The sequence below is a fragment of the Chiloscyllium plagiosum genome, unplaced genomic scaffold (assembly GCF_037043375.1).
Source record: "Chiloscyllium plagiosum isolate Xiang-an unplaced genomic scaffold, Cpla_swu_hap1 HiC_scaffold_1, whole genome shotgun sequence".
NCBI lineage: Eukaryota > Metazoa > Chordata > Chondrichthyes > Orectolobiformes > Hemiscylliidae > Chiloscyllium > Chiloscyllium plagiosum.
In genome coordinates, this window is record NW_028270139.1 from 156567432 (window position 1) to 156594467 (window position 27036).

Genomic DNA, 27036 nt, shown 5'->3' on the forward strand with positions numbered 1-27036 from the left:
TAATTATTTTAAAAAGCAGTGTATATATGTCTACATTGGGCTGGCCCTGCGTGTATTAGAATGAGCTCTGCCTCTTTTATTTCCTTTGTTAGCTGAGATGTAAAGGATAAGAATGAGGAGGTTATGCTGGAACTATATAAAAGACTCGTGGGATCATAGTTAGGGGAGTACATGGAGTCTTGGTCACTGCATTAAAGGGGGAAACAATAATGCTGGAGCACTACAGTGGGGGTTCACTAGGAATAGGAGAAGTTTCACTCTCAGGAAAGTCAGAATAGGCTTGTATTGCTTTCTTTGGAACAGAAGAGGCTGAGGGAGAATTTAATTGAGGTCAAGAAAACTATGTGGGGCCCAGACAAACTGACTGGGAAATCTCTCTTTCTGTGAACAGTGAAGGAATGACTGGGGACATAGATGTAAAGTTCTTGCTGGAAGGAGTGGAGACAGTTGAATAATTTGGGAGCTGGCAGTGACTGATGGAAAGCATGGTGTGCCACATTGTATTTGAGGTGTAGTAAACATCAGGGCCAGAAGGGGGTGAGGCTGGCTGGATCTGCTTTGGCTGGCGATGGGTCGAATGGCTTTCTTCTGTGCCCTCTCTTACTCTTGGCCTTCTTTATCACACTCCTTAATCAAGCAGAGTGCAGATGCTGAACCGGATGTCAGCTAGCCTGGGAGTGAGTCGGGCCTTGTGACTCTTTCCAACATTTTGACCCTAATTCACTGTTTCTTTGTCTTTCTCCTCCCACCATGCAGGTTACACCCGCAACACCAACAGCGTCTCCCCCCGAGGGTATGTGACCAGCTCCACCCCCCAGCAGCCCAGCTACAACACCAGCAGCATGAATGGGTATGGGAACACTGGGATGTCCAACTTGGGAATACCGGGCTCTCCGAGCTTCCTGAATGGATCCGCTGCCAACTCTCCTTATGCCAGTAAGTTTTCCAGAGCTCTACCATTGAACCCTGAGGGCTGCAGACCACATTAGTGTTCCTTGTCTGGCTTACAACTGTTTGTGGAAGGATACAGGAGGGTGCTGGGAGAGTGAGTTTTGATTTGAGGTGATGGATTTGAGGGGAGTGATATCAGCACCGGTTGTTAAGTGACACTCTCTCTCTCCCCCAACATCCCCCCAATTTGTAGGCTATCAGGAGTGAGACATTTAGCACACACTTGATGCAGTTCGCACCGTTGGCCTGGTTTCCAAATTCCCCTCAATCTCACCTTCTTATTGATTGTACAACGTGAAGCATGAGCATATTGTAGTCACATTCCGTGTCAATGCACAGCAAGCCACTGAAATCTGCGATACGCCACTGCTGTTGTGTCATTTATAATTTGTGATACCATCAGTCCACTCTTTCCTCTCTTATTCTTGAACCCTTCCCTCCTTTATCACATTCCTTTATGAAGAAGGATCCTGGAGTGCAGATGTTGAACTGGATGTCAGCTAGTCTGGGAGTGGGTAAGGCCTTGTGACATTTTCTGTCTTCTTGACCCTAATTCACTCCTATTTCTGTCCTGAAGACATTGGTGAGGCCACTTTTAGAAAACTGCATTCAATTCTGGTCTCCCTGCCGTAGGAAATATGTTAAACTGGAAAGGGTTCAGAAAAGATTTCTAAGGATGTTGCCAGGGTTGGAGGGGTTGAGCTATAGGGGGAGGCTGAACAGGCTGGGGCTGTTTTCCCTGGAGGGTTGGAGGCTGAGGGGTGACCTTATAGAGGTTTACAAAATTGTGAAGAGCATGGATAGGGTGAATAGACAAAGTCTTCTTCCCCAGGTTAGTGGAGTCCAAATCTGGAGGGCATAGGTTTAAGGTGAAAGGGGAAAGATTTAAAAGGGATCTAAGGGGCAACGTTTTCATGCAGAGGTTGGTGCACATATAGAATGAGCTGCCAGAGGAAGTGGTGGAGGCTGATACAATTGCAACATTTAAAAGGCATCTGGATGGGTATATGAATAGGAAGGGTTTAGAGGGATATGGGCCAAATGCTGGCAAATGGGACTAGATCAGTGTAGAATATCTGGTCAGCGCAAATGAGTCTGGAATAAAGAATGTGTCTACTGCTGTATAACTCTATGACACTGTTACTCATTCCTGGGTGGGAAGCAGGCCTGGGAGTGACTCCTTGATCATTCACTTATCGTCCAGAAGACCTCAAACCAGGACTTGCAGATGGTACTAAGCCAGGGAGAATAGTGAGTCATGAGGATGATGCTAAGTGACATAGATTACCCAGACGGGCAGACACCTGGCAGATGAATCTCAATGCAGAGAAATGTGAGGTAATGCATTCTGGTAGAAGAAACATGGAGAGACAATACAGACCTCAATGGGACAACACCGAGGGGAGTGCAGGAGCAGAGGGACTTCAGGGTTCACGTGCATGATTCTCTGAAGGATAAAGTGAGGTCTGCAGATGCTGGAGATCAGAGCTGAAAATGTGTTGGTGGAAAAGCGCAGCAGGTCAGGCAGCATCCAAGGAACAGGAGAATCGATGTTTCAGGCAGGAGCCCTTCTTCAGGAACCATTCCTGAAGATTCCTGAAGAAGGGCTCATGCCCGAAACGTCGATTCTCCTGCTCCTTGGATGCTGCCTGACCTGCTGCACTTTTCCAGCAACATGATTCTCTGAAGGTGACCAGGCAAGTTGAAACAGTTGTGAAGAGGGTTTATAGGATCCTTAGATTTATAAGTAGAGGCATAAGGTATAAAAGCAAGGAAGTGATGCTCCAACTCAACAAATCATTGGTTAGACCACATTTGGGGTTTTGTGTTCAATTCTGGGTACCTTATTTAAAAAGGATGTTAAAACCCTTGAAAGAATGCAAAGGAGATTTACTGGAATGATGTCAGAAATGAGGGATTTTAGATACAAGGAAAGAATAGAGATTTTGGCCTGATTCTCCTCAGAGCAGAGAAGCTTAAGAGGTGACCTTATAGAGGTGCTCAAAGTTATGAATTATTCTGACAGGGTAAAGAAGGGTATTCTGTTCACACTAGTTAGTATGTCAGTAATTTCAAAATTGTCGGCATGAGAGCCAGGAGTGAGATGCGGAGAAACATCCTCACTCAGAGTTGTTAGGATTTGGAATATGCTGCCTGGGAGAGTGGTGGAGGTGGATTGCATCGGAGGTTTCAAAAGAGAGCTGGATATATATTTAATGAATTTAGCGGGCCTATGGGGCTAGAGAATAAGACCAGCAGGGGTAGGCCTTTTGAGAGGCGATCCAGACACAATGCATCAGATGGCCTCCTTCTGTACCATTTCAGGGGGGTGGGTGGAGGGGGTTGAGGGGGGTGGAGATGGGATTATGAAGAAAACCTGCCTCACGCCAGCTGTGCTGAACACCTTTAACTAGACACACCCTTATCCTGCTCACATACCAACCGATGTCATCCATTGCTCTCCTACAAGCAGGCCACGTGAGGGAGAGAGAAGCTTTGATACGATAGCCCCATAACGTCCTAGCTTTGTGCTAAGGTCAGGTATTGAGAGAAAGCTGCAAATCTTTCTTTTATTGTTCATTTTGTGGGAGGTGGGTGTCACTGGTTGGGCCATCATTTATTGCCCGCCCCTAGTTGCCTCTTGTTAAGGTGATGGTGAGCTACCTTTTTGAACCGCTGCAGTCCACCTGCTGTGGGTTGACCCATGATGCCATTGAGGGGAGGGGATCCAGCCTGGGGCTGTCCTGATCTGTAAAGGTAAAATGTTAAAGTCACCATCTCATCAATCTCTCATGAGAGGGAAGGAGGGACAACTGATGGTGAGTTTAACCTGAGGGTCATCACTGAGGTGGAGAAGGCAGGACCTTTATATTGACCTCACTTGGTGGGGACCTGCACTGTTGGTGTCACTCTGTTTTGCAAACTAGCTGTCCAGCTATGTGAGCTAACTGACTCCGCTTCCCAAGTCCTGATTGGTTTGACATGGTGCGAACAAGGTTAAGTCGATACCAAACCATTGCAGAGGTTAATTTTTGCCTCACTGTGCTGTTTGATTGATCTCTTTGCCCTCATAAGGGAAAGCCATGGAAATGTGAGAAATGTCACCACATGCATTTGCACATGTCTGCAGGTTAGAGGTACCCCACCTAGAGGTGGCACAGGTAATGACAGGACAAGTCAATCAGGTTGTTGTGTCTCCATAGTCTTATGAGACCATACAGACTGCTCTCTCATTAGAGAGAAGCGACTGGTAGTGATTTAATCTGAGGGACACCAGGCCTCAGGTGCGGAAAGAGGTTGAGAAGGATAGTCCTTCATGGTAACCTCAAACCAGGAATGGGAATTGAACCCACGCTGTTGGCATCACACTGCTCTGCAAACCGACAACTCAGCCAACTGAGCGAAACCAATTCCCAACAAATCAGTAAAGCTCTTTGCACAGGCAAAGAGAATCCTTAGTTTTATTCACAGAGGATAAAAGTTTAGGAGGTCTTGTGCAGAGTCCCTGAGCCTGAGTCCCAATCCAGGAACCTGCTGGGCTACTGAAGGTGTGTTCACGTGTTGACATGGGGACAATTGTAAGTCCTTCTAACATGGCCATGGCAGCTGATGCAGAACAGGAAAGATTCCTGGCCAGCCACTCTCTAGTAGTCTTCGAGAAAATGAGGAAGGAATTAGGGGCACCATACATTCATGGTATTTGAGTATGCCAATGCCAACATTTATTGCCAATGAACTGAGCAGTTTGCTTGGCCATTTCAAAGGATCATTGCTATGAGTCACACATCGGCCAGACCGGGTAAGGATGGTAAATTTCTTTCCCTAAAGGGTATGAGTGACCCAGGTGAAGCTTCACAACAAGCAGTACGGGGTCACCATTAGGCAACATAAGAACTAGGAGCAGGGCTAGTCCACCTGGCCCCTCAAGCCTGCTCTGCCATTCAACAAGATCATAGCTGATCTTTTCATGGCTTCAGCTCCACTAACCCCTCTCACCATAACCCTTAATTCCTTCACTGTTCAAAAATCTATCGATCTTTGCCTCAAAAATATTCAATAAGGTAGCCTCAACTGCTTCACTGGGCAGGGAATTCCACAGATTCACAACCCTTCGGGTGGAGAAATTTCTCCTCAACTCAGTTCTAAATCTACTCCCCCTTATTTTGAGGTGATGACTCCTAGTTCTAGTTTCACCCGGTAGTGGAAACATCCTCTCTGCTTCTATCTTACCTACTCCCTTCATAATTTTATACGTACCTATAAGATCCCCCCTCATTCTTGGGGAGGCACGATGGCTCAGTGGTTAGCACTGCTGCTTCACAGCGCCAGGGACCTGGATTTGATTCCATCTTCAGGCGACTGTCTGCGTGGTGTTTGCACATTCTCTCGGTGTCTGTGTGGGTTTCCTCCGGGCACTCTGGTTTCCTCTCACAATCCAATAATGTGCAGGTCAGGTGAATTGGCCACGCTGAATTGCCCTTCATCTTCAGGGATGTGTAGGTTAGGTGCGTTAATCAGGGGGAATGCAGAAGAATGGAGTTGGGGAATGGGTCTGGGTGGGTTACTCTTCAGAGGGTCAGCGTGGACTTGTTGGGCAAATGGCCTGTTTCCACACTGTAGGGATTCTATGATTCTTCTACATCCAATGAGTACAGACCCAGTCTACTCAATCTCTTCTCATAAGCCAACCCTCTCAACTCTGAAATCAACCCAGTGAACCTCCTCTGCACCCCCTCCAATGCCAGTACATCCTTTCTCAAGTAAGGAGTCCAAAACTGCGCACAGTACTCCAGGTGTGGCCTCACCAGCACCCTATACAGCTGAAGCATTACCTCCTTGTTTTTAAGCTCCATCCATCTAGCAATGAAAAAACAATATTCCATTTGCCTAAGCTTTTTTTTATTCCAGATTTTATTGAACTCAAATTTTAGCATTTGCTACAGTAAGATTCGAACCCTTTCTCCCAAAACATTACCCTTGGGGGGAGGGTCTGGATGGCTACTGTGATCACATTATCACTGTGCTACTATACCCCTGTCATGCCATCAAGCTCTTGGACAGGGGACAAATGAGAATTACTGGATAGATACTTGGGAAAAGAGACTTCAACTATGTGAAGAAACAGAAGAAGCTGGGAGAGTTGTCCTCACAGAAAAGAAGTTTGAGCAGAAATTTAGTATAGGTGATTGAAATTTTGGTATGTTTTAATAGAATAAATGTGAATAAGTAGTTTGCAGGGTCAGGAGAGATGGTGAGGTTTCGACTCAAGAAAAATGACAAAACAATTGGAGAGAAGATGTAAACCTTTTCGGCAACGAGTTGTGAAGTTAAATGGATTTTCTGAAAGAGCAATGGATTCAGATTCAATACTCACCTTCAAAGAAGATTGGAGAAATGTAGCAAAGAACATGGAACATTACAGCGCAGTACAGGCCCTTCAGCCCTCGATGTGAAAATATGCTGATGCCCATCTAACCTACACCGTTCCATTATTATCCATATCTATGTCCAATGCGCATTTAAATGCCCTTCATTTCGGTGAGTCTACTACTATTGCAGGCAGACCATTCCACGCCCCTACTACCTTCTGAGTCAAGAAACTACCCCTTATATCTGTCCTAAATTTATCACCCCTCAATTTAAAACTATGTCCCCTCATGTTAGCTTTCAACATTCGAGGAAAAAGGCTCTCACTGTCCACCCTATTTAACCCTCTGATTATCTTATATGTCTCGATTAAGTCACTCTCAAACTTCTCTCCAACGACAACAACCTTAGTTCCCTCAGCCTTTCCTCATAAGACCTTCCTCCCATACCACGCAACATCCCTGTAAATCTCCTCTGAACCCTTTCCAAAGCTTCCACATCCTTCCTATAATGCGGTGACCAGAACTGCACACAATATTCCAGGTGCGGCCTTCCAGTGTCTTCTACAGCTGAAGCATGACCTCGTGGTTCCGAAACTCAATCCCCCAACCAATAAATACCAACGCACCATATGCCTTCTTAACAACTCTATCAACGTGGGTGACAACTTTCAGGGATTTATACACCTGGACACTCTGTTCATCTACACTGCCAAGAATTTTACCATTAGCAAATATTTGATGAAAGAAAGACATAGCCAAGGGCGAAAGCAGAGAGAATGGAACTGACCAAGGAGGAGAAATAATAGGGGTCAAACAGCCAGTATTTATTGCCCATCCGTAACTGTCCTTGAACTTAAGAGTCAACATGTATATATGATTCTGGAGTCACGTGCAATCTTCACTTTCTCCGATCTCTGAACCAAACAAACCATGGTAGGTGTGGGTATGGGTTCCAGATGTAGATGGGCTGAATGGCATTTTGACTTTCCGAATTTCATCATGTTTCAAACTAAACCCAGGTTCAATCCACATTGATCCCATATGGCTGGAGGGTCCCAAGGCAAAAGATGAGACATTCTTCCTCCAGGCACTGGGTAGCTAAAGTTTGGTGGTAGAGGTGGTCCAGGACCTGCATGTCCTTGGTGGAGTGGGAGGAGGAGTTAAAATGTTCAGCCACAGGTTGGTGGGGCTGTTTAGTGCATGTGTCCCAAACTACACAGGATCAACGCGTTTTTCACCAGCTTCCCCATTTCACCTCACCCCACCCTATCCCAGATTCAAACTTCCAACTCGGCACTGCCTTCTTGAACTGTCCTATCTGTCCATCTTCCTTCCCACCAAACCGCTCCACCCTCCCCTCTGACTAATCACCTTCATCCCCCACCTTCATCGACCTGTTACATTCCCAGCTACCCTCCCAGCCTCAGCTCCCCCCTCCCATTTATCTCTCAGCCCCCTTGGACCAATCCCCCATTCCTGATGAAGAGCTTATGCTCGAAACATCGATTTTCCTGCTCCTTGGATGCTGCTTGACCAGCTGTGCATTTCCAGCACCACACTCTCGACTCTGTTCTCCAACATCTGCAATCTTCACTTTCTCATATCTCTGAACCAAGCAAACTGTGGTAGGTGTGGGTATGGGTTCCAGATGGGAATGGGGATGTAGATGGGCTGAATGACATCTTGTCTTTCCGAATTTCTTCATGTTTCAAACTAAAGCCAGGTTCAAGCAGCTACAATCAATGATGTCCTTTCAGAAGGAAGTTCCTATTGTAGGAAATTTGCATCATATGTGACATTGTCAGTAAAACTGAAGACAGTGGGATTAAAGGAACAGTAGGAGTTGGTTAAGGACGTGGGAACAGTGTAGTAAATCAGTTCCACAAGCCTGTTCTATCTTGCTGTTAGGTTCTGTCTGACCCATGCATCACCTCCAACTTTTGTTCCTCAGGAGTTTCTTGGATTGTAACCCTTTTCAACATCCTGCATCCCTTCACACAGCATACTGCACCTTCAGCACCGGCATCTACCGCACCCCTGTACAAATCTTTTCCAGATCATTGAATGGCCCAGTATGGAGAATGCATCATGCAATGGGTCACTGAATCGTAGGGACTGGAAATGACCCAGACTCTGTTTACAGCTGGGCGCCTGACAATTTACCAGAGAGTTGAGTGGCCTGGTTGCTCTGACCTCACCACATCCCCTCTCTCATCCTTCCATCCTCCTACTTTAATAAGTATGGGACCTGGCTTCAGTGTTGATGCCATTGAAGATGGTGCAATCAACTGGAGAGTATTAAGCCAGGAGGGACCCAGTTAGTCCCTCAGGTCCCCTCCCTAATTGTAACTCCATCCTAATGTCTGTTCTGTATCCAGAAGAGAAGCCTAACAATTGCAATTTTTATGAGATCCACGTTATTCCTTTGACCCCATGTATTTTGTGAGGAGAGAGTAGCAATTTCCATTACCTTTTACACAGAGTCATAGAGACGTACAACACGGAACATAGAACATAGAACATAGAACAATACAACACAGAACAGGCCCTTCGGCCCACGATGTTGTGCCGAACATTTGTCCTAGCTTAAGCACCCATCCATGTACCTATCCAATTGCCGCTTAAAGGTCACCAAAGATTCTGACTCTACCACTCCCACAGACAGCGCATTCCATGCCCCCACCACTCTCTGGGTAAAGAACCCACCCCTGACATCTCCCCTATACCTTCCACCCTTCACCTTAAATTTATGTCCCCTTGTAACACTCTGTTGTACCCGGGGAAAAAGTTTCTGACTGTCTACTCTATCTATTCCTCTGATCATCTTATAAACCTCTATCAAGTCACCCCTCATCCTTCGCCGTTCCAACGAGAAAAGGCCTAGCACTCTCAACCTATCCTCGTACGACCTATTCTCCATTCCAGGCAACATCCTGGTAAATCTTCTCTGCACCCTCTCCAAAGCTTCCACATCTTTCCTAAAGTGAGGCGACCAGAACTGCACACAGTACTCCAAATGTGGCCTAACCAAAGTCCTATACAGTTGCAACATCACTTCACGACTCTTGAGTTCAATCCCTCTGCTAATGAACGCTAATACACCATAGGCCTTCTTACAAGCTCTATCCACCTGAGTGGCAACTTTCAAAGACCTATGAACATAGACCCCAAGATCCTTCTGTTCCTCCACCTCACTAAGAACCCTACCGTTAACCCTGTATTCCGCATTCTTATTTGTCTTTCCAAAATGGACAACCTCACACTTGGCAGGGTTGAACTCCATCTGCCACTCCTCAGCCCAGCTCTGCATCATATCCAAGTCCCTTTGCAGCCGACAAGAGCCCTCCTCACTATCCACAACTCCACCAATTTTCGTATCATCTGCAAATTTACTGACCCACCCTTCGACTCCCTCATCCAAGTCATTAATAAAAATTACGAACAGCAGAGGACCCAGAACTGATCCCTGCGGAACTCCACTTGTAACTGGGCTCCAGACTGAATATTTACCATCTACCACCACTCTCTGACTTCGACCGGTTAGCCAGTTTTCTATCCAATTGGCCAAATTTCCCTCTATCCCATGCCTCCTGACTTTCCGCATAAGCCTACCATGGGAAACCTTATCAAATGCCTTATTAAAATCCATGTATACTACATCCACTGCTCTACCCTCATCCACATGCTTGGTCACCTCCTCAAAGAATTCAATCAGACTTGTAAGGCAAGACCTACCCTTCACAAATCCGTGCTGGCTGTCCCTAATCAAGCAGTGCCTTTCCAGATACTCATAAATCCTATCCGTCAGTACCCTTTCCATTACTTTACCTTCCACCGAAGTAAGACTAACTGGCCTGTAATTCCCGGGGTTATCCCTATTCCCTTTTTTGAACAGGGGCACAACATTCGCCACTCTCCAGTCCCCTGGTACCACCCCCGTTGATAGTGAAGATGAAAAGATCATTGCCAACGGTACTGCAATTTCCTCTCTTGCTTCCCACATAATCCTAGGATATATCCCATCAGGCCCGGGGGACTTGTCTATCCTCAAGTTGTTCAAAATATCCAACACATCTTCCTTCCTAACATGTATCTCCTCTAGCTTACCAGTCCGTTTCACACTCTCCTCTTCAACAATATGGTTCCTCTCATTCGTAAATACTGAAGAAAAGTACTCATTCAAGACCTCTCCTATCTCTTCCGACTCAATACACAGTCTCCCACTACTGTCTTTGATTGGACCTACCCTCGTTCTCGTCATTCTCATGTTTCTCACATACGCATAAAATGCCTTTGGGTTATCCTTGATCCTATAAGATCCTTCGGTCCAACTTGTCCATGCCAACCAGAAATCCCAACCCAATCTAGTCCCATTTATCAGCACTTGGCCCATATCCCTCTAAACCCTTCCTATTCATGTCCCCATCCAGATGCCTTTTAAATGTTGTCATTGTCCCAGCCTCCACCACTTCCTCTGGCAGCTCATTCCATACACGTACCACCCTCTGCGTGATAAAGTTGCCCCTTAGGCCCTCTTTCCCCTCTCACCCTAAAATTATGCCATCTAGTTCTGGATGCCACCCCAGGGAAAAGACCTTGTCTATTTATCCATGCACCTCTAAATAAGACCTTTTGAATTCTCCCCGAATGGCCTAACTCTGGTTTTAAAATGCTGTGATCCTATTCTCGACCTTCTCAGCAAAAACAAGTTCCATCCATCTTCCCAAATGAATCCTTTGAACTGTTTCTAACCACCTGGATTAGGTTGAAGGCGGGTATTTGGAGGTAGGCCACAGGTCAGTCATGATCTCATTAAATGGCGAAATGGACATGAGGGGCTGAATGCGGAGCAGGAAAATCAACATTTCAGGCAAAAGCCCTACACCAGGAAAGATGATGTGAAAGAAGGGCTTTTGCCCGAAACGTCGATTTTCCTTTTCCTCGGATGTTGCCTGACCTGCTGTGCTTTTCCAGATCCACTCTAATGTAGACTCTGATCTCCAGCATCTGCAGTCCTCACTTCCGCCATGAGGGGCTGAATGGCCTACTCCCATTCTTAGGTACCCCACAACCTTCCAAACTTATGAGAGTACAATAGATCCAAGGTTTATGCAATGTATCCTCATCAGATAATTCTTTTGATGCCCCAGTGCTGTTCCAGCGATCCCGTCCAATTGCTCCCATGGGCCTGTGTCTTGCGATGTGGCACCCAGAACTGAACGGCCTTCTCAAAGCTAGCTGGAAGAGTGGTCTGGGTGAGAGGAGAATAGATTACATGGGTCAGAGAGGAAAGATGTCGCTTATGCAGTCTGAGGCGATCTATAGCTCAGCTTCCCTTAACCGCTATAAATGCTAACGTGTATTCCCTTCCTATCTGTCTTCTATTGCAGTCGTGCCGTCCAGTCCTCCCATGACGGCTTCCTCCATCACCCTGTCTTCCAATGGTAACACTACCCCAGGCATTTTCTCATTCTCTCCTGTCAATATGATCTCTGCAGTGAAACAGAAGAGCGCCTTTGCCCCTGTCGTTAGGCCTCAGGCCTCTCCGCCCCCTACCTGCACCGGCTCCAATGGGAACAACCTGCAAGGTGAGCTACCAGCTGCCGCATTCCGCCACCGCGTCTTCTTTTAATTCAGCTTACTCTCAAAGCGCGTCATCCTCTTTTCGCTGGCAGTTATGTCAGGCAAGTAACTTCACAAGGAAAGGGGCAGATGAAATTGGCATTGACCAGTTGGTGGGCTAGCAGGGTAGACTTTGAACCCATCTCTCTCCTCACCCTCAGTGGGGATGTTCTCCTTAAGATTGGTATTGCATTTTGGTAAAACAGACAAGGGCAGGATTCACACAGTTAATAATAGGGCCCTGGGTAATTTTGTCCAATAGAGAGACTCAAGGGTTCAGGTACATAGAGCTTGGAAAGTTGCATTACAGGTAGACAGGGTGGTTAAGAAGATGTTTAGCACACTTGCCTTCATTGCTTAGACCATTGTATGTAGGAGTTAGGACGTCATGTTGAGGTTGTACAGGACATTGGTGAAGCTAACTTTGGAGTACCATGTACAGTTCAGATTGCCATGCTCCAGGAAGGTTATTATTAAATTGGGGAAGATTGAGAAAAGATTTACCAGGATGTTGCAGGGGATGGAGGGCTTGAATTATAAAAATAGGCTGGGACTTTTTTCATTGGAGTGTAGGAGGTTAAGAGGTGACCTTATAGAGGTTTATAAATTCATGAGAGCATTGATAGAGCGATCTTTACCCTGTGTTGGGAGATTTCAAAATTAGGTGGCAAAGGTTTAAGGTGAAAGGACAAAGATTTAAAAGGAAACTGAGGGTCAACTTTTTCAAGCAGAGGGTGGTTCGTGTGTGGAATGAACTGCCAGAGGAAGTGGTTGATGCAGGTACAGTTAAACCGTTTAAAAGCTATTTGGACAAATACATGGATAGTGAGGATTTGAGGTATACGTGCCAAACGCAGGCAGGTGAGACGAGTTTAGTTTGGAAAACTTGGAGAAGTTGGAGCGAAGGGTCTGTTTCTGTGCTGTATGACCCTATGATTCTATAACTGCTCAATGTTCACAATGTAGGTGGGACCACCTGGAGGCTTGCTGCACGCAGTATGGAAGGAGCTGTCACCGTGTAGGATTTCCATGAGGATTGGGGTCAATCAGTCTCACAAAGATGGAGTCCCTATAGAATCCCTGTAAAAACTCAGGACCTGTCTAAAGTGTACTGCCTCTCACTTGCTCCCCTCCGTCTCTGGTAACATCCAATTTTGGTTTAACTCTGCCTGCTCCTGAAAGTGCCGATTCTCACCTGCGTTCCTCCAGGGCCAGCGATTCTGCACTACCACCTATCTGGGTGCATGTGGAGAGGCAGCATCAGCATGCCAGTGACGGCAATGACCAGGATAGAATTATAGGAGACATGAGTGTTCCTGAAAAGAAAGATGACTTGATGAGGCTCCTCGTCTTACACTCATCAAGACAAATGCAAAAACGTCAAATCTTAAATTATCTCACCAATTTTGCCATCCTTACGTTTGTCCTGAGGAGTGTAGCTTAAAAGCTTTGACAATCCACCTTACTTATCAGTAATTTCACTGACAGGAACAGACCCTTCAAACGATTGAGCCAGGACAGCACTTTCCCCATTGATGCTCCACCTGATGTTAACAATACTGGCAAGGTCAGCCCGTTGCCCTGAGGAAATGTTAGGGATTTTTATCCATGCACTGTCAACTTTCCTGGGGGTCACTAAGGTTCAATCAGATAATAAAGGATTGGAGTTATGTGGTGATAGGATTGACAGATTTTGTTAATTAAAAATAGATATTGCCAGAGAATCTCAGCAGGTCTGGCAGCATCTCTGGAGAGAGAAGCAGAGTTAATGTTTCAAGTCCACTATTCAGAATGTTCTTCAGAATTCTGAAGAGTCACTGGACTCGAAACATTCTGCTAAGTTTTTATTTCGGCTCTGCAGCATCCGCAGCACTTCACTTTTATTACGACAGATGTCCTTACTTTTTCAGAACTGGATTCAAGATATGTTTTAAAAATGCTCTGTAACTTATAAAAAACACACACATTTCCACAACACTCCTTTGATTCTATTGCCAATTATCTTAAACCTCTCTTCTCTGGTTACAGACCCTCTTGCCAGTGGAAACAAGTTTTCCTTATTAATCTTTTGAACGTCTTTACTGAATCTTCCCTTAACCTTCTCAACTCTAATGAGAACAATCCTGACTTTCCACATCCCCAGTACCTTTCTGGTAAATCTCCACTCCCAAAATTTCAGTAATCTTCTCAAAGTACGGTGGCTGGAACTGAACAAAATACTCCAATTGTAGCCGACCCGGTGATTTAAAAAGGCTCTTTAATGGCTTGTCTTTCATACCCTATTCCTCGATGAATATAATCAAATGTTAAAATGCTTTTATTTTTAAAAGTCTTTTCTACTTCCACTCCATTCAGTGATTTGTTCACGCACAACCCCAGGTCTCGCGGTTCCTGTATCTTGTTTAAGATCTTATCTGTGAGTTAATTCTGCCCTTTCTCAATGCTCCCACCAAACTTTAGCATGTCACACTCCTGGCTCTGATGTGTTACTGTATCTTAAGGCAGTCATTGTTTCACACTAAGATAAGTTGGTGCTGGAGGGCTAGCAACTTAGAGTCATAGAGTCATACAGCATGTAAACATACCCTTCAGACAAACCCGTCCATGCCAACCAGATATTCTAAATTAATGTAGTCCTGTTTGCCAGCATTTGGCCCATTTCCCTCCAAACCCTTCCTATTCATATACCCACCCAAATGGCTTTTAAATGCTGTAATTGTACCAGCCTCCACCACTTCCTCTGGCAGCTCATTCCATATGCACCACCCTCTGTGTGAAAACGTTGCCCCTTAGGTCCCTTTTAAATTTTTCCCCACTCAGGCTAAACCTATGTCTTCTACTTCTGGACTCCGCATTCCAGGGTAAAGACCTTGTTTATTTATCTTATCCATGTCCCTCATGATATTATAAACTTCTATAAGGTCATTTCTCAGCTTCTGCAGGGAAAATAGCCTGAGCCTATTTAGCCTTTTCCTATAGCTCACATCCTCCAACCCTGGCAACATCCTTGTAAATCTTTTTCCAAACCGTTTCAAGTTTCACAGCATCCTTCCGATAGCAGCAAGACCAGAATGGCACACAGCATTCCAAAAGTGGTCTAACCAATGTCCTGTACAACCACAACATGACCTCCCAATTCCTACACTCAATGCTCTGACCAATAAAGGAAAGTGTGCCAAATACCTTCTGCTCAAAGTGCAATTAAGAAAGACACAAGGGAGTTGTGAAGAACCTTGGTATAGACCCAAAATTCCTACAATGGGAGAGCACATTCTCTCCCTGAGGGTTCTGAGATGGATTGGCTGCAAACTGGCTAACATAATGGGGTGGTATAGAGCTCAGTGGTTAACACTGTTACCTCACAGTGCTAGGTACGCTGGTTCACTTCTACACTTGGGTTGTTGTCTGCGAGGAGTTTGCATGATCTCCCTGCATCTGTTTGGGTTTCCCCTGGTTTCCTCCCACAGTTCAAAGATGTGCAGGATGGGTGGATTGGCCATGCTAAATTGACTTGTGGTGTCCAACCCAACGATGTGCAGGTTAGGTGGGTTAGTCATAGAGTGATACAGCACAGAAACAGACCCTTCATTCCCACCAGTCCACACTGAACATAATTCCAAATCAATCTCGCCCTACCTGTTTGCTCCTGGCCAATATCCCTCCAAACATTTCCCATTCATTTACTTACCCAAATGTCCTTCAAACATTGTAATGGTGCCATGGTAAATTTGGGGCTTTGGGAATAGGATGGGACTGGCTGGGATATTCTTTGTGTGTGTGTGTGTGTTGGGGAGGGGAGGGGAGGGGGGGGGGGGGGGCAGGAAGCATATGGGTCCCTACATGCAATCTCAGGATTCTATAATTTATCATTTGGAGGTGCCGGTGTTGGACTAGAGTAGACAAACTTAAAAATCACACAACACCAGGTTATGGTCCAACAGGTTTGGTTGGAGGCACTAGCTTTCAAAGTGCTGCTTCTTCACCTGATGAATAAGCAGCACTTTGAAAGCTAGTGCCTCCAAATAGACCTGTTGGACTATAACCTGGTGTTGTGTGATTTTTAAATTTATAAAGGGGAGCAGAGCAGAGTGCTCCAGGTTAGATGCCTGTCCGCTGAATTCTCTAATCACACCTGGACATTGGTTTCCTCCTGTGATCTATGGGTTATTAATGTGTAATAAAGCCAGCAGGGATCACTGCTCCCGATCAGGATTCACTGAGGATACCACCATTTGCTACCCCCAACCCTGAGGGTGGAAATGGGTTATTGGTCATGAGAATTGCCCGCCAGTATACACTCCCACTAACCCACATGAGACAATAAGAACACTAGAGACTGCATCATCACTGTCTATAGCTCCAGGCTACAACATGCCCATCAAAGGGAGCAACTCAGACTGTCTGGAAGAGCTGTGATGTGCCTTCATCACATGGAGGGGAAATATCTTAATAAAACAGAAACCAAGGTTTATATGCAAAGCAAGAAGTCCAGGTTAGGCAACAAACCATGGGCAGGTATAGAAGAGTCCTTGAATATTAATATTCATGTGGGTTAGAAAGGATGTAAGGAAAGTGTGAAAATATCAATAAGTGGAAGAGAGATAGACAACGAGAGGTGTGATTTGAGTGATGTTCAAAATGGCTGCCTTCTTGTGAAGGTGTAGGAAGGTACCTACTTTTTTCAAAACTTCTAATTTTGTTTTGGTTCAAAACATTTCCAGAAACTCCAGAACACTCCTGGAAGGGTTGGTGAATTTAGTCCCTGGCTTTCAGCTCAAATCCAGGCCCAGGCTAATTAATGGGAGTACCTGGAGAATAAGAACTCTCGCGACTGGGAACTAGGATGGCACTGCTTCCTAGGAGCTTGGCTCTGACTCTGATGGGGGAAAAGGAGAATAAAGCTCAGATTCATTCAATATTCAGAGAGGCCTGGAAAATGGCAGATAATTTAAATCAATGTTTTGCTTCGGTCTTCATGGGAGAAAACACGATAAACATCCCAAAGATAACAGATCCTAATCGGAGGGAAGAAATAGTAACATTCTCGATCATGAGGGACAAAGTAAGACCATTCGCTTAAGGAGCCAAAGTAGGCCATTCAGCCCATCAAGTCTGCTCCATTATTCAATTAGATTGCGGTTGATATGATTATCCACAACCCCACTTCCTGGCATTTTCCCCATAACCCATGATTCTCTTACTGAGTCCATCTCAGTCTTGAAGATGCTTAATGATCCATCCTTGACAGCCCTCTGTGATAAAGAATTCCACAGATTCACAACTCTCTGAGAGAAAAAGATCCTCCTTATTCCTATCTTAAATATTCTGCTCCTTATTCAGAGCTTATGCCCTCTGACCCTAGACTCTCCCACAAGAAGAATGAACCTGTTGCATCGAACTGTTAATGTAAGAAGCTCATATGTTTGAATGAGGACCTCTCTCATTCCAGTGAATGAAGGCCCAATCCATTCAACCTCTCCTTATAAGATAGTTCATCCCTAACCAGGGTCAGCCTAATGAATGACATGGTGGTTCAGTGCTCAGTACTGTAACTTCACAGCGCCAGGGACCTGGGTTTGATTGCAGCCTTGGGGACTGTCTGTGTGGAGTTTGCACATTCTCCCCATGGCTGGGTGGGTTTCCTCTGGCTTCCTCCCGCAGTCCAAAGATGTGCAGGTTAGGTGAATTGGCCATGTTAAGTTGCCTGTAGTGTTCAGGCATGTGTAGGTTAGGTACATACATCAGGGGTAAATATAGAGTGGTAATGGAATGGATCTGAGTGGGTTACTCTTTGGAGGATCGCTGTGGACTTATTGGACCCAATTGCCTTTTTCCCCACTGTAGGGATTCTATGAACCTTCTCTTGACTGCCCTCAATGTCAGTATAGCTTTCCTTCAATAAAGGGCTCGATACTGATAACAGTATGTGTGGTTTACCAGGTCTTATCAAAACCTCCCTACTTTAATACTTAAACAAAGGCTTCCAATTTCAATTGCAATTGCTTTCCCAACTGCCCACTAAATTTGGCTGTTACCATTTTGTGATGTTGTGCACAAGGAGTACTCAGTAAACAAATGGAACTAAAAGCAGGCATGTCACCAGGACCTGATGTCATGCACTCAAGGGTTTTGAAAGAAATAGCTGCAGAGAACTCACTGCATTCTGACGGATTCTAATGGATCAGAGTCCACCAATGTGATGCGCCTCTTCAAAGAAGAGAATGAGACAGAAAACAGGAAACTATAACAAGCACAAAGAATACTGGAGAAACTCTGCTGATCTATCAGCATCAGTGGAGAGAGTACCAGAGATAATGTTTCAATTCCATTACTACTCAGATCTGACAATGAATCGTACTGTACTCTAAATGCTAATTCTGTTTCGCTGTTTGTCCTACTGAGTGTCTCCAGCATCCTCTGTGCTTGTTTCAGATTTCCAGCATCCATAGTATTTTGCCTGTAAGCAGGAAACGTTAGGCCAATTAATGTAACATTTGTCATTGAGAAAATGCTTGTGTCTATTATTACTAAAGTAAAAGAGCATTTAGAAAAGCTTAACACTATTAAACAATGTCAGAAGTCACATGACACCAGGTTATAGTCCAATAGGTTTATTTGAAGCCACAAGCATTTGGAGTGCTTCCCCTTCATCAGGTGAAGTCACTTCCGAAAGCTTATGATTTCAAATAAACCTTTTGGACTATAACCTGGTGTCATGTGGCTTCTGACCTTGTCCAGCACAGACCAACACCGGCATCTCGACGTCATGACCATCAAACAAAATCAACATGGTTTTGTGAAATTTGATAAGTTTGCTAGAGTTCTTTTGAGGATATAACACACAGAGTTGATAAAGGGGAGCCAGTAAATGTCATGTATTTGGATTTTCCAGAAAGTAATTGATAAGATGCCCCATAAATAGTTTTTGCACAAGGTTTAAGTTCTCAGTATTGAAGCTAATGTCTTCACATGGATTGAGGATTGGCTAACACACAGAATATCGGAATTAGTAGGTTTTATTTCAGGTTGTAAAGATATAATTAATGAAGTGTCAAAATGATCAATGTAAGAGCATCAATTATTTGCTGTTTATATTGAAGGAGGGGGCAGAACGTAATATCTAATGTAATGTGCTGATTATACAACACTGGGTGAGATGGAATGTTGGGTTGACAAACGGAAGTTATGAGGGAAAATAGATGAGGGAGTGGGCAAAAATTTGGCTGGTCGAGTTTAATCTCGGAAAGTGTGAGCTGGAACATCTTGGCAAGAAGCATCAAAAGGCAGACTATTATTTAAATAAGGAGAGAATTTAAAATAAAACACAGTACAATACAGCTCTGGGAGTTCTTGTGTATGAAATGCAGAAAGATAGTAATCAGATCCTGCAAAGAACTAAGTAGTCAAGTGGAATTTTAGTTTGTTTTGGTAGGCGGTTGGAATTAAAACATTTAGCAATCTTAATACAGTTGGACATAGTGTTGGTGAGGCTATACTTGGAGTTTTATGTATTGTTTTGATCCCGTATTTAGTAAAGAATATATAGGCATTGGACGCAGTTCAGAAGAGATTCAGGACTCTGATTCTTGGGATTAAGGTGTTGATTTGTCAAGACCAGCTAAGCAGGTTAAAGCCTTTATTCATTAGATTTTGGAAGAATGAGGCTGAACGTATTGAAAGATACAAGATTCTGACACGGGTTAATGAGGTAAATGCTGAGGAGATGCTTCTAGTAGTGGGGTAGTTCTCAAACTGGGTGATGTGGTTACAATTTAAGGGGGCACGCACTTAAAACTGAGATGCGAAGGAATTTTTTCTGTCTCTTAGTGAATGTCTAGAATTCTCGATCCCAGAGAGCTGGGGAGGCTAGATCACTGTAAGTGTTTAAATAGACTGCAGACGAATTTTTGGGAGGGCTATGAGGAGCTGGAATGAATAAGGAGTTGAGGCCTGGGACAAATCAGCCCTGATGTTATAGAAAGGTGAGGGCAGGCTTGAGGTGTCGAATGGCCTATTTCCATTACTGTTTCTTATGTTCGGCCTAGGGAGCAGCTGGACAACATAAAGAGCCCTGTTAGGTGGTGTTACATTTCAATAAATGCATGCAAGGGTGGCCATTCCAGTCTAACTTGTCATTCCTCTTTCTTTTTTCCTTTTGTCTTCAAGCCATGTCTGGCCTGATAGTTCCTCCGATGTAGCAGAGGCAGCTTATGCATGATGAAGGCAAACAGCTCCACACGTCAACAGATGGAGCCAAACAGGAAACAAGGCCCCAACATCGCCCCCTCTTTTTCTTTATTTCGTCTGTCCCCAACCACCTCCCCCACACCCCCGCACCTTTATTTTGAGACGTTTCATGCAATGACAATATTTTATCCGTGAACTCTTAGAATTTTTTTATTGAAGCGATACTCTGAGCAGTTGTCCGTGTGTTAAACAATGGGAGGTGATGTGCAGGAGACAGATAATGAACTTAACCTGCCTCTCCCCCCACCATCAACCATCACTTCCCAACCTTTCCTAGACTCCTCAAACCTCCAAATTACCCCCTTCTGCACCCCTCCCGATCTCCTCATCCAGCATACCCCACCCCCCTGTCTCCTTTCACTCAAATGGGCCAATGACTATGAGCACAACCATTCGAAAAGCCAACATCAAGGAGATCAGTTCCTCATTCTTTTCCTTTATTCTGTATGGAACAAAGAGTATTGGGACATGAGCGAAGAGACGAGAAATTCTTAACATTGATGACAGTCACAACAGTGAGAGGAGAACTGAGAGACATCTTAGCATCAAAATCACTTCCAGTTGATGCCAACAAGATTGTGTGAAGAAACGTGAAGAGGAGTCAAGAGAGAATACTCAACAAAGGGAGGACCACGTTGGTTGTATCATCAGTGAAGGTTTGATCACACCATGCCTTTTAGATCCCACATGGTTGTGGTAGCCTTTGTACACCAGTGTGCTGTTCCCCAAACAGCCTGTTGCTCCTGAAGGTGTGGTGACATATTACTTAAATATTATGAGAAGCATCCCAATTAAATCTCATGGAATTCTCTCTCCCTCTCCCTTTTCTGTTTCTCTTGTCACCTTGGGCAGAAGCCATCATACCAATGTCCATCACATCCCTTTCGTGAAGCATAAGCTTGCGAGGAATTATCCAGCCAGGCCTATCCCGCGGCTCTTTGAAAAGTTCCAGATGGCGTGCTCGTCACTGCACAGAATATTCCCAGGGCTCCAGAGCATTCCGTCCGTGGTGTTTCTGTCACAGCGCGAGATCCCAAGTTTCCTGAGTGCTTGACCTAATGGGCAAGAACATTCAGCTTCACAACTCTTTGTATAAAGAACAGGAGGAGTTGGGTAAAGAAACAAATCTGACCAGGCCCAATCCAGCTGGGAACAAGGTCTGCACAGATACAATGGAGATAGGTTTTCACAAAGGTGTCTCCAATTTGCTTTTCGTATGTGAATTCGTGTCTCAGTGGGTGCCACCCAAGAGTCAGGAGGTTGTGCCTTTCAGCTCTGCTCCAGAGATTTGCACAAATGTCCTCCAATACTTAACCGAGGGAATGCAGCACTGTCAGAAGTAGGCTCTTTTATTTAAATAGAAGCTCCCTCATGTGGGCAATACCATTCTGAAAACAAACAGGAAAATGTCCATGGTTCACCGATAACATTTATCCACCCTCCAACATCGCCAAAGCAAATAGTTTTGTCATTTTCACACTGTTGGGCATGTTCAAATTGGCTGCCAATGTGTCCTACTTTGCTCCTACTTCTGAAGTGCTGCACTGTCTGGGAAATCCTGCAGGATATCCTGAGGTTGTGACAGGTGCTACATGAACACAAGTCCTACACCAGCTGGCAACCCAACTGGGTACATTAGTGTCAGACATGACAGGTTCAGCTGGAGGAGATGGGGGTGGAATTGTCAAAGATTAATATACAAGAGTCAACAGATATGAAGCCGGAAAAGCATAGAAAGTCAGACAGCATCCAAGGAGCAGGAAAGACAATGTTTTGGGCTGAAAGATTTTAACTTCTAGCATCTTCAGTCCTTACTGTCTCCAAGTCAATTAATAAATAGGAGACAGGAGGCCATTGAGCTGATTTTTTCCCGTTGAGCACAAGTACTTGACCATAGCACACTTTGCTTAATATCCCATGCTCACTGCAAATTCCATTCTCATCAGGGATAACAGGGACCAAACACAATTAGTCAAACAATGATGTTTGCTATATTGTGAACTTAATGATGCAAAATCTGATCTTGTCACACTACAGACTGGTGGCCAGGCATGAGTCCATTGGTGCTCCAAAGTAGCTTTAAATGAAATCACGATGGCTACAGATGGGTTCATGAGCTCATGAGTGGGAAATGTGAACATGTTCACTTTAGTAGGAAGAATAGAAACTCAACACACTATTTAAATGGAGAGAGATTCCTAACCTTGTTGATACGAACAATCTTGGTGTCCTGGTATGTGAATCACAATAGATACCATAAATGCATATAAACACAGGGAAAGCCAAGGAAATATTTATGTTGCAATGAGAATGGATGATAAAAGTAGGGATGATAATTATAATTGTACAGGGCTTTGGTGTGATCACTTCTGGAGCAAAGCATAAAGTTTCAGTCTCCTTATTTGAGAAAGGATGTAACTATGCTAGAAACAGTTTACAGAAGGAACACATGACTCATTCCTGCAATGAATGGATGATTTATGACTCAATGACTCTGTGATTCTATAGAGAAAGGTGGAACAGGTTGGGCATTTAGCCATTGGAGTTTTGAAACATAAGAAGTCATTATTTTTAAACATTTCGGACCCTGAGGACCGCATCTAAGGTTACTCTGCAAGAAAAAAGCTCAATGTGCTTGAATGAGTGGGATCCTATATCCTTCTATCTCAAATGAAGGACTTGATAGGTGGATAAGAAAGATATTTTACCCTGAGGGCCAGACTAGAACCAAGGGCTGCAGGTTGAGTGTAGAAGATCTTCCTCTGAAGGTGGAGATGAGATGATTTTCTTTTTCTCTTTTGGAAAGTCATTAGAGTGTTAAATTCTCATTCCCAGTGAAGATTGAGTCATTGACCATATCCAAGGCTGAGTTAGATAGATTCCTGATGGAGAAGTGAATCATGGATTCTGAGGGAGCAAACAGGACAATGGTGTTGAGAACACAATCTAACCAACCCTGATTTATCAAATGGCAAAATAAAGTCAAAGAGCCTCATGGCCTGCTCCTGAGTCCTATGTTTCAAAGTTCCAAACTGTTAATTTTGGAATCTTGATGTGCACAAATGACTTTTCTGCCTGCCTAACCACAGTAGCTGTGCATCAACTACCACGCCACACATATTAAAATAATATGACTTGACAAAACAAGGGTTTGGGGCGATGGCAGGAAAGTGGAATGTTTCAAATACGTTCATGGGATGTGAGCACCACTGACTAGGCCAGATTATGCTGCCCACCTCTAGTTACTCTCAAGCAGAACTTGTGATGTAGCTACTTCCAAAATGTTTTTTTTTAATTGGTTTGATACCACAGAACGGCTTGCTAGATAATTAAGAAACGCCATAATCGCTCTGAGCTGGAGATATATGTAGGCCAGATGAAGCAGGGACAGAAATTGTCCTGACGCTCGTTAATAATTCCAGATTATTTTTACAGTTCTCCATAATCATTGTTAATAATCTAACTTTCTGTTGCAGATTTTTACTAATTCGTTGAATTTGTACAATGATACATTTTTGAAAGATGAATAAGTTGCTGCATCAATGCATGGTAATCTTTTTTTGTTTGCAATAGTAACCCATTATTTAAACCATTTCCTGGGTCCTCTGTGTCATGGGGATGACTTGAAGCAGATTAAAACCTTTCTTACATTAGCTGATAGTGGCCTTTTTTATACTTCATGGTGAGAGTGTGTTTTCCAAATGTTGCTCACTCAAACTCATTCCCAAGCCTGTGACTTCTCCCGTCCTGCTGCCTAGAATAACAAGGTGAGAAGTCAGTGGAAGCCTAAAGAACCATCCTGACGTGTAACTGTATTAAGCTTTCCTTCAGTGTTGGCAGGTCAAAATCCCTTTTGTAAAAAGAGAATTCTTTCATGGGTACCGGCATCACAATTCAAATCCCTAATTGCCTTTGAAATGAATGGCCATTTCAGAAGACACTACTGTGGTTGACTTTGAACCATGAAGTCACATTTTAGGACAGACCAAGTGAGGATGGCAGATTTCCTTCCCTAAAGGTCTTTAGTGAATCAGATGGTTAGGGCTGTCATTATAGCTGTTGATAGCTTCACGGCTCCTATTACCAACATGCAATTCTATATTTAATTACTTGAATTTAATTAATCCCAGCTACCTTAAAATCATACGAGTAGCAACAGAAGAAGGCCATTCAGCCCCTCGAGCCTGCTTTGCCATTCAATACGATCAGCCATGATCTGACATTCCTCACATCTTCTTTCTTGCCCTTTCCCCGTAACCCTTGACTCCCCAACTGATCAAGAATCTATCGATCTTAGCCTAAATATACACAAGGACTGTGCCCCCAACACTCTCCACAAGATTCACGAGCTTCTGAGAGAAGAAATTCCTCCTTAGTATTAAGTTGGTATTAACCTTTATTCTAAGTCTATGATCCCTGGTCCCAGACTCGTCCATGAGGTGACATATTCTCTCAGCGTTTATCCTGTTACAATTTCAGCCCATCCCTCAAAATCATTAGATTGGGCCCCTAGATCAGTGGTACTACAACTGACTCACACTGTCAGTGTACCTACACCCCATGGACTTCAGCAGTTCAATATGTTGTCTCACCATCACCTTCTCAAGGGCAATTAGGGTTGGATGCAAGCACTTTACTACCATCACTCATATCCTGGGAATTTTTTTTATAGAGTTGTTTTATTGAAGCTGATCACATTTCAACAAGATCAGAATTGGCCAGTCTTAAGTAGGGCTTTATAGCATGCTTCAGATTCTCTGTACACTGTGGTTGTGGCAGGGATTCCACTGTTTAAAGAAAATGTAGTTTTATAGGTAATTTGGCTCTTGGTGCAAATTATTCTGAATACATAATATGGATCTTGTATAATGGGTTCAGAGATTATGTTATTTATTCTGTAATATTGGTAGATCTAGATGCTTTCTCATGTGCAATATTTGCTTTCTTTTGTAAGCAAGAAGTTCACTTGTTTATTCAGAAAACAGCAATCAAAGGGCACAAAGGATAAAACAGGCAGATATGAAATAGAATATATTTTGAAAATTGATGTAAAGGTGGGCATCCCATGTAAACAATTACATTTAAAACTTGATGTGTAGGTACCGATGTTGGACAAGGTCAGAAGTCATGTGACACGAGATTATAGGCCATCAGCCTTATTTGAAATCACAAGCTTTCAGAGGTGACGAATGGGTAGTGCTCCGAAAACTTATGATTTTAGATAAATATATTGAACTATAACTGGTGTTGTGTGACTTCCAAATTAAAACTTGGATATAGGTCATTTATATGATCAGTGAATGATGACAACTAAGAAGGAGGCCATTCAGCCATACATCTGTGCTTTCCCTCTGAAGGAGTCATTCAACTCATGGTACTCCCCTGCTTTTGCACTGTTGACTTGCAAAAATGTTTCCTTTTCAAAAGTTGAAAACCTTCATTGTCCCTGCCTTTGCCATACTCTCAGTCACTGTACTCCAAGCCCTGTCAACTCATTACACAATGTGTGTCATCTGCAGGATGTACTGCAGAAAATCTGTCAGTGACTTTGACACAATCTTCCAAGCACGTGTACCATTTGACTTGTTTGATATATTGTCATGTGTACTGAAGTACTGTGAAAAGCTTTGTTTACGAGCAGTACAGGCACATCAGAGTAAACAAGGACATGCAGATCATAGAGTGAGCAAAAACTAGACAGGCGTAAAAGTTACATCACACAGGGCGTGTGTTAGGCAAGAGCAACATTAGCAAGGTCAGCATTATTTGAATTTAGAGAGTTTATTTATCAGTCTAATAACAGCAGGGAAGAGAGGACATAGCAACAGACACATGGGAACACCACCACCTGCAAGTTCCCATCAAAGCCACTCACCATCCTGACTTGGAAGTATATCACTGTTCCTTCACTTGTTGCTGGGTCAAAATCCTGGAATTCCCTTCACAGCATTGTGGGTGTTGCTATACCCCTAGGACAATAACAGTTGAAGAAGGCAGCTCATCACCACCTATTCAAGTGTATTTTGGAATGGTAGTAAATGTGGACCTTGCCATCAAAGTCTACATCCCACAAATGAATGATAAAGCCTTTCCTCATATCACCATCAGTCTAAATTAGAGTGGTGCTGGAAAAGCACAGCAGGTCAGGAAGCATCCGAGGAGCAGGAAAATTGACGTTTTGGGCAAAAGCCCTTCATCCTGATGCCTGACCTGCTGTGCTTTTCCAGCACCACTCTAATTTAGACTCTGGTTTCCAGCATCTGCAGTCCTTGTTTTTACCTCATTTCATCTTCAGCTAATTACTTAAATTAGTGTCCCTCTGATTCCTGATTCTTCAAGCAATGTGAACACTTTATCCATATCTGCTCTGTCCAATGATTTTAATTGTTTAATCTATCAAGCTTCTTCCAGGACAGCAGTCCCAACTTCCCCGATCTCTTTACACAACTGAAATTCATCATCTCCAGAACTAGTTCTATGAATGTTTTCTGCCTTGACATCCCTACTAAAGTGTGGTACCTAGAACTGAATATAAAGTTGTACTCAAGATGAGATTGAATCAGTGTTTTATACAGACTTACTATCATTCACTTCCTAGCTTTTGTGTACCCCATCCATATTGATGTAGTCCAGGATGCTGTGTACTTTAACTGTGTTCTCAACCTATCTTGGTAAGTCCAATGATTTACCTACATGTACACTCAAGTCCCTTTGCTCTTCACTCTCTTTAGAATTGTATCCATTACTTTAGATTCTCTACAGTGAGGAAACAGGCCCTTCGGCCCAACAAGTCCACACCGCCCCTCCGAAGAGAAACCCATTCCCCTACCCTGTATTTACCCCTGAC

At 43.9% G+C, this 27036-nt stretch overlaps 1 protein-coding gene across 7 annotated transcripts in view; it reads left to right on the plus strand.

Moving 5' to 3' along the window:
* The window catches only part of LOC122551859 (transcription factor COE3-like), a 474992-nt gene that overhangs the window by 442631 nt on the left and 5325 nt on the right, over nucleotides 1–27036 (plus strand). For 2 of the 7 annotated variants that reach the window (XM_087991762.1, XM_087991765.1), the window contains exons 14-16: nucleotides 757–936; nucleotides 11711–11908; nucleotides 20109–26400. In XM_087991762.1, coding sequence (XP_087847888.1) covers nucleotides 757–936; nucleotides 11711–11908; nucleotides 20109–20140 — 410 coding nt within the window. In that variant the 3' untranslated portion in view covers nucleotides 20141–26400. Of the gene's footprint in view, nucleotides 1–756; nucleotides 937–11710; nucleotides 11909–20108; nucleotides 26401–27036 lie in introns of those variants that run through there. The other 5 variants (XM_087991767.1, XM_087991763.1, XM_087991769.1 and 2 more) reach the window with 5 other exon arrangements.